Genomic DNA, 7,805 nt, shown 5'->3' with positions numbered 1-7,805 from the left:
CAACCTAAAGGTGAGTGAACGTAGCGAACAAACTTCAACCAGGACGTGATTGAGCCATGCGAACGATATAATCTTGAAATTTAAGAAGTTAAACGGGGCAAAGCCCGCGGGTTACAGCTAGTTTAAAATAAATAAGAGAAATAAGAAAAAAATAAAAATACAATTTTCAGATTTCATAATTTCAACCACCAGTATTTAAATAAGCAAAAACAGATAATTCAACACTAACATGACACAATTGGGCATTTCAATAGGCAAAAACCATCGGTAGGTAATATATTTTTAGGGCCTAATTTAGTTTGCAAGTCTTGCAGTTAAAGGAGAATATTCAAGTACAATTCAACCCTTTGGGTTCTAAAGTCACTCCACAACATAAAAAATTTTTCCAATAACAACAAATAATAGCTCGTAGACTATTTTCAATGGATTAAAACAACTTAGTGCGTTTTTATTTAAAATAACAATTCAAACACTTAAAACTAATAGCTCCTTATTACATTATCCAAACAGGAAAACACTTTGTCAAAGTCTTACTTTACCACCAAGCACACGATTTGGTTTACAAGATCCAAACAACCGACACGCTTTTGAAAAACAACAAATCGAGAGTTTCCCAAATAACCACAAAAGACAGACTGTCCCAACTTATCACGATAGCCGAAGAAATAAGTTTCGGAAGGGATTCCGACGACAAATATACGTTAGATAAAAGTAAAGTAACCATTCCCTCGGCTCTAAGCCCGCGCTATTTTTGTTCTTTTATGGCACATCCCCCAACTTTGCGACATCCCCCACAACTGCTTTATTCTCAAAATCATTTTCAACCCTTCTCGGAAGTAGTATGGTATATGCCGGTTCTGCGCCGCCCCAAGAGACACCTCTTGGGGCGAAGCCATATGATTGGTCGGAGAGTTCACGTGACTAAGTTTTCTGATTTATTTCACAATTAATGTGATACGACGGGTTTTCGCGTGTATTTATTTTAAGTGTTTAGGGTGCAGACAAAAATAAAACTTATTAATAGCTTGGTTAATATCTATCTATATATATAATACGTAAAGCCGTATTTTGTTAACGCAATTCCTCCCTTATTTGTGGACCAATTTCAACGTTTAAGATGTCAACAAATTCGTCTCAATATTTAGTTTTACAATAAGGTTTTAGAACTTTAAAATTCTACTCTTAGGGGCGTGAGACCCTCTCAAAGGTTGGATTTTCTCCATAAGAAAAACATAGAACAAATTTAAAAACAAAAAAAAACAGCTGTTTATAAAAAGAAACGCATTAGCTTTATAATGTTTTAATATTCAGTATGTTAAGACCAAGTTAAACAGTTAATCAGTTTTGTTGGAAAAACGGAAAATGCCTAAAGTTGAAAGAAGAAATATTGAAAACGGGAGGAGGAGACAATTAATAATAAGGTATCTTATGCGTATGAGGAGAGTAGAGAAAGAGAGGCCTGATCTTAAAGATACCCATCCATGTACACATGCACTTGGTGAGATGAATAATATTTGCCAGTTCTGCTATGCAACTTACTTTGGAAGTGAAAAAATCGAAGCACATAGTGTTGTCACGGTTGTAAAATAAACTTGCCTAATGTAAGATCAAATCAATGTAAGCAAGAAATTTTTACTTATGACACTGACAGATCGAGATATTTCAAAACATTTATTAGAAACCATAATAATGCCTTGAGTTGATAAGTTCAAGTAGTAAGATTATACCAAATCTTGGCGGACTTTATGTTTTAGTTGTAAACTTTTTTGTATTACTCGCTCTACTTTAATTGAGGAAAAACACAAATGGATTGTTTACTTCTAGGTTATGTTGCCAGTTCCTCGGACAAACGTATAAAACGTTTTTTGACTGAATTTTAGTGGTAATATTAGACATAAGTGAAGGAATTAGTGTATTCAACGATCGAGTAGTTACAGTCAAGTTTATTTTTATGATTCAGGAGAGGAAAATAATCTATGCTGTTCAAAAAGAGAAAATGAAAATTGCTATCCAAATCTTATAGCTACAAAAGTTATCCAACCTATTTCGACAAATGAATCCATACTTTCAAAATTTTGGGACAGGTATTAAGAGAAACCCCACTGAACAACGTGAGGACATTCTGATGCGGGACATATACTGTGACTAACAACACACAACATGTTAAAATACGTTAAACTATCAATGGTGTTGTTGCTTTAGCCTATTCAAAGCAGATTATGGCTTTTCAGTTGATAACCCAGAGTTTGTGGGTAAAAAATGGAGCACATTAAATTGTTGATGTCACCCCACTTTCCAGGATTCTCTACGGAGAAAATTCGTTTGATTAGGGGGATGTCTAGACAAAAGTTTTCTTCAATTCTCAAAGTTGGAAAAACTTTGTTGCAACATGTTTGCTCGAATTGAGGCAGATCGTTTGGCATTCATTAGAAGCTATCAGTTAAAACTGAGAGCAGAAAAATGCAGGTGCACCTTGACGACGCAAATAGAGATATTTAAAATTAGTTTCTAACAAGTGTTTAAACAGCTCTAATATGTAGACCTAACTAGAATTACTCGAATTTAAGCGTAACGTTTTCCTCAGCGTTATGTTTCATACTATGCGGCTCATTGAGCCGCACGGGTTCTCTAGAAAATTTGAAATGTATAACACATTCTATATTTAAATTCTAGGCAGGATGTTACCCGTCCTCTCTTGGTTATGATTTTTTATATTGATGTGGTGTTTGAAAGATAACTAGTTTACTATAGCGTAATAATTTGTTAGACTCCCTAACGTGTGTAGAACTGAAAAGTACTTTATTAGTTCAATATATTAAGGTAGGTTGTACGTATAAAAAAGAGAAAAATGGTTCTATGTTCACCCTTTATTTTATAGAAAGAAAGGAATCGAGGGCATGACAACATAATATGTGTATAGTCCTCTTTGATAAACAAATTTTTCCTTTGATAGAGTATGTCTCTGGTATGCAATATTTACACGCAAGCTGAGTTAAACTTTACTTTGTTCACCATAATTCAATCAGGATAATTTGTAATATACCCACGGCAAAGTACTTATACCATCACTTGAAATGTGTCTTTTGTCATCATGAGCTGACAATGAAATCTTGTTGAGTTCCATACTACACAGGTCATGTTTATAGCTCCTAATTACGTTACTTGGACTGTATTTGTCAATTTTGAGGTTTCAGTCAGTCAGTGTAGTCCTGGAAGCTGATGCCATTGTCGACATAGTGCTCTACATTCCACATCACCCATGAGGTAGGAGCATGATGCGTTTTTTTTATAGTGGTTTCCCCAAGAGGCCTAGCCCAGACAACATAACATGTGTCCGGTCCACTTCAGATTTCCTTCAAATTTTTTTTCTTCAAATTTTTTTTCTTCAAATTGACATTTTTCTTCAAATTCACATTTTTCTTCAAATTCATATTCTTCAAATTCATATTTTAACCGGTAATAGAGTATTTTTCTTCAAATTCATATTTTCTTCAAATTCATATATTCTTCAAATTCATATATTCTTCACATTCATATTTTATCCGTTAATAGAGTATGTCTTTGCTATTTTATACAATATTTACATTCGAGTTTAGTCAATTCTTCATTCTCATTCTTCTTCATTCTTCATTCTCTATCTTTCAATTCTCAGGTATTTTGTAGTGTCCCCACGGCAAAGTACTAATACCATCACTTAAAATGAATCTTTTGTCATCATGAGCTGACAACGAAATCTTGTTGAGTTCCACACTATACAGTTCATGCTTATAGCTCCTAATTACGTTATTTGGACAGTATTTGTCAATTTGGGTTTTCAGGCAGTCTTTGTAGTCTTGGAATGTAATACTATTTTCTACAACTGCTCTTTTAACTCCTTTTGATCTTTTTGAGATGCTGTCATTTTCTGACCTACTTGCATACATTTTTGATTTCAACGCAATGTGTTCAAACATAATTCTTCCATTTAGTTCATCCTTGAACTTTCCGATGATCTTCTTATTAGTGACACTGAAACATGGATGATTAGGTGGGTAGTCACTCGTGTCGAAAAAATCTTGCATTTCCTTCATATCTTTATATACATCATCAGTATATGTTAAGTATGTAAGTGAATCTGTGTCTGTGTACTGCAATTGAACTTTATCCCCGTATCGTGCTTTTATCACATTGTAGTGAAAGTCATACATCAATGTCTTAGACACGTCCAAAATACTCATTCCCACGTAGATAGGTTTGTTGAATACAAGTTTGGTCTTGCTCATGTGTACTGCCGCAAGTTGATCCGTAAATATTGTCCTCCTCTTGAAGTTAGGTTGAGCCAACCACTTGTCTACTTGTTTTTCCTTTGTCGCCAACCGGATGTTGACACGATTCCGAATGTTTTCCATGGTTTTGCCAAACACGGCATTATTCATAAGCTTGAAAAAATCCTTTTCAAAATTGTTTGTAGCTTTAGTTCTCATACTAGTATTCAGATCGATGTAAGGTTTAAGCCAGTTGCTCTGAGTGAAACTTATTGCTTTGTGAATATTCTTTAATTTCAAACCGAGAGAGATGTATTGCTTCAAATTCCGAAAGTGTAGAACATATCTCTTTTTGTCAAACAATGTGGCTAGAAGTTTCTCTTGTTTAGATCCGGGTGGTATTTGTCTTTCAGGTGCTAGAGGTAGATCGGAATGTAGGTCGTGCAGTTCTTGGGGATACTCTAAATCTACTTCCAATATGTATCCCATATTTCCATCATCTGGAACTGATAAAATATCAAGGTTGTGAACATCTTCTACCCACTTGAAATCAGAGTAAGGCATATGTTGGCTCATAGCCCAGCCATACAAGTTATTGGCGTCAAGGTATGTAAGATATGACGTGGGCAAATTTTCATTATAACTTTCCTCCATGTATTTGTTATTGGCAGTGGCGTACCGGTTCGAACATTGTGATAATCCTCCTCGTATCCCGTTTCCAATCATTAGAATCATATTGTAGTCTGATAACAGTTCAAGTTCGATCTCGGTTGTTTTGAGCATGGCACTCCAAGCTAGTCCTGGTGCTGTGTAGTACCATGCTGGGTCCAGCTGGTAAGTCTCCATACAAATGTTTCGAAAGTTCTCCATGACGTCTGCTAATTGCAATACATCTGATTGGTTGTAGAGTAAAGTGTATGCTTTCATGCTTTGTATATTAAATTCGTTCCAAACTTTGCTTGCATGCTCATAGTCTTCATCTTCAATGTTGGTCATGGTTAGTTTGTTGTAGAAGTCTTTCTTATGTGGGAGTGACGTGTATTCAAATTTCTGTAGGGAGTCCATAAAGTCATAAGGGTACACACCCTTTTTTTGCAGCAGCTTCAGCTGTTCACTCGAGTAGTACTTCGAAGTATGCTTAAAATGTTGAGGAGATAAGTTCTTGACGAGTATGTCTAAACTACTTGACATGAATTTAACCGAATCTACAAATCTCAAATCAATACCTCCTTTTACATGAACAGTATAAGAAATATATTTTTCCTCGTTATTTGGTATAACATCAATAGTGTCATCATTCAAACCAAACATTTTGATAAACAGGTGAGTATCGTATCCAGAAAGATTGTGAATAAATATGGGGAGGAAATGAGGTTTTCTAAAATTTAAATTACAAGCGTTGTGCGCTGGACCCCTTAGTTTTCCTGTAAGATGGTCATGGTCTCTAACAAACGGCTTGTCTTCTGTAAACTCCTTTCCACAAATATGGCACTGAGTGGCCGTCAATAGAGTAATATCGTCCTCCTCTGAAAGTTCCATTGGCTTAGCAGCTTCTTTTGAATATAGATAGCTTATTTTCTTAGACTCGTTGAACAACCTCTCTACAAAAACCTGAGCTGCATCTTCGCCAAAGTATGTTACTGGCCTTGCATAATTGTGTTCTTCTTGTACTATGTAATACGAAAAACTAATCGCATCATGTTTTTGGTACTTTTTCGTGTACGATCCGCTTGTGTATTCCTCTTCACTTCCGGTAGAATGTACTGGAGTAAGCATACATTCAAAATCAGCATAGACGACGAATGGCACTTTCATTCTCTTATTAAAGTCATTAAACTTTATTGTTTCACCTTCTTTGGGCATTATGATCTTAACTGCTTCGTGCTGCTTACAATATTCTCTATGTGTTTTCAATAAATCTTCTGTGCCAAAATGTGATAGGCACCGTCTACATATGTGGATACTATGTGAATGCTTTGATTTCTGTGCTCCAACAAGTCTACTTAGATTTTTAATTAGGCAATAATGTGTATTCTTCTCATCCTTTAAGTATAGTAAATCAACATGTTTCTCTTTCTCCTCATCGGTTGTCAGTAATGGATACACAACCCACTTTTCATCATGGCTGTAAACATTTATGGATATCCCAGTTCGCTTTTCAAAAAGTTTAACGTTACTCAAACTGACCGGGAAATCAATCCCATTCATGGCATAATCAAAGTCGTGCTCATATTTCTGGTAGTGTTGTGTTCTGTAAGGGTGTTCTGCCCTATCTACAGGATGCAGAGCAGCAAGTATTGACCACAAAAAACATTTTTGGTCTTTATTTACAATATTTATAGTGGCTCTCTTGTTTTTAATTGGTTCCGGCAGGTCTATGTATGAAGAACCTCTTAATGGTACATAGCGGTTGATCCTTAGTTCTATGTTAAGTATCCTATTCAGGGACCAACCTGATCCCTTAGTCTGGAACTCCTCCATTTCAGTCAAGATTTTCTTTTCTTTAGTTTGTAACTGATCTTCTATATTCGTGGTTGAGTATATGATATCGTTTTGAGTTTTAAAATTGATTTCTTGAAAAATTTCTTCATCGTTAGATGTTTTTTTAAACTCAGTTAAAAGTACAATGTTTATTTTTACGTTATTATTTTGCACTTGCTTGGCTATTTTATCATAAAATAGAGGTCTTGATAGTTTAAGAAACTGTATAGGGTCTTTTATCGCAAGCGTGTTGTCAATTACATACGTTTTCATTCTATTCTTGAACGCCTTCTCTAACTCTTTTATTTCTAGGTCAGGTTTAGGTTCTGCCATGTCGTTATTGGTTGATATTGCAGTGTTGTTTGTGGAAAGTACGGATGATTGGAGAGTATTTGTAGCGGAGCTAGTTGTGGGCATTACACTTTCCACGGGCTGGCTAGAGCTATTTGATTGTGCATTATTTTCCACGCAATGTTTCTTTGCAGCTGGAGCAGCAAGTTCATCTCTTGAACGTTTTGTAGTACATATTTTTAGATGGCGTGATTTGTGGGATAATGTCACTAATGTGCCACACAACTCACAAGGCTTCTGTGGTTCAATTGTACGCACCTGTGCACCACGGCAGGTTTTTAAGTGACGCACCATGTTTTTAGATAAAACAGTCCTGTTGCACTTAACACAAGTTTGTTTGTTCGCTTCCATTTTAAAATTTTTGTCCCTGGATCTCTGGATGTCCGTGGCCTATGATTTCTGTCTAAAACTCAGGATTTTACGTAGTAAGCTTCTCCTCTTCCTTCCTTTAAAACCACTCGATTATGACTGATTTGTCTTGCTCTTCTCACCGCTATTTATAGCAGAAAACTGTAAAAAATTAACACTTTTGTCTCTGGATCTCTGGATGGTCGTTTCTTATGGTTTCCGTCTAAAACATAGTATTTTTTCAGTATGCTTGTCCTCTTCTTTTCTTCAGAATATCTTGATTATGATTGATTTGTCTCTCTCTTCTCGCCCCTATTTATTGCAGAAAGCTGTAAAAACTTACACTTTTGTCTCTGGATCTCTGGATGGCCGTGTCCTATG

General features: G+C 35.7%; 1 protein-coding gene across 1 annotated transcript; it reads right to left on the bottom strand.

The window, feature by feature from the left end:
* Positions 1 to 3,641: 3,641 nt before the first annotated feature.
* LOC129000584 (uncharacterized) lies at positions 3,642 to 6,107 on the bottom strand. The gene has a single exon (XM_054427544.1). It carries the CDS (start codon positions 6,105 to 6,107, stop codon positions 3,642 to 3,644), a length of 2,466 nt encoding a protein of 821 aa, XP_054283519.1.
* Positions 6,108 to 7,805: the final 1,698 nt, after the last annotated feature.

Source organism: Macrosteles quadrilineatus, unplaced genomic scaffold (genome assembly GCF_028750875.1).
Source record: "Macrosteles quadrilineatus isolate MER2022 unplaced genomic scaffold, UCM_ALF_1.0 Scaffold_8__2_contigs__length_117827958, whole genome shotgun sequence".
Taxonomy (NCBI): domain Eukaryota; kingdom Metazoa; phylum Arthropoda; class Insecta; order Hemiptera; family Cicadellidae; genus Macrosteles; species Macrosteles quadrilineatus.
This window is presented reverse-complemented; position numbering and strand designations above follow the sequence as displayed.

What these genes read in the sequence shown, in the direction of transcription:
- LOC129000584 (XM_054427544.1), bottom strand. Translation starts at nt 6,107, where the DNA reads ATGCCCAAAGAAGGTGAAACAATAAAGTTTAATGACTTTAATAAGAGA.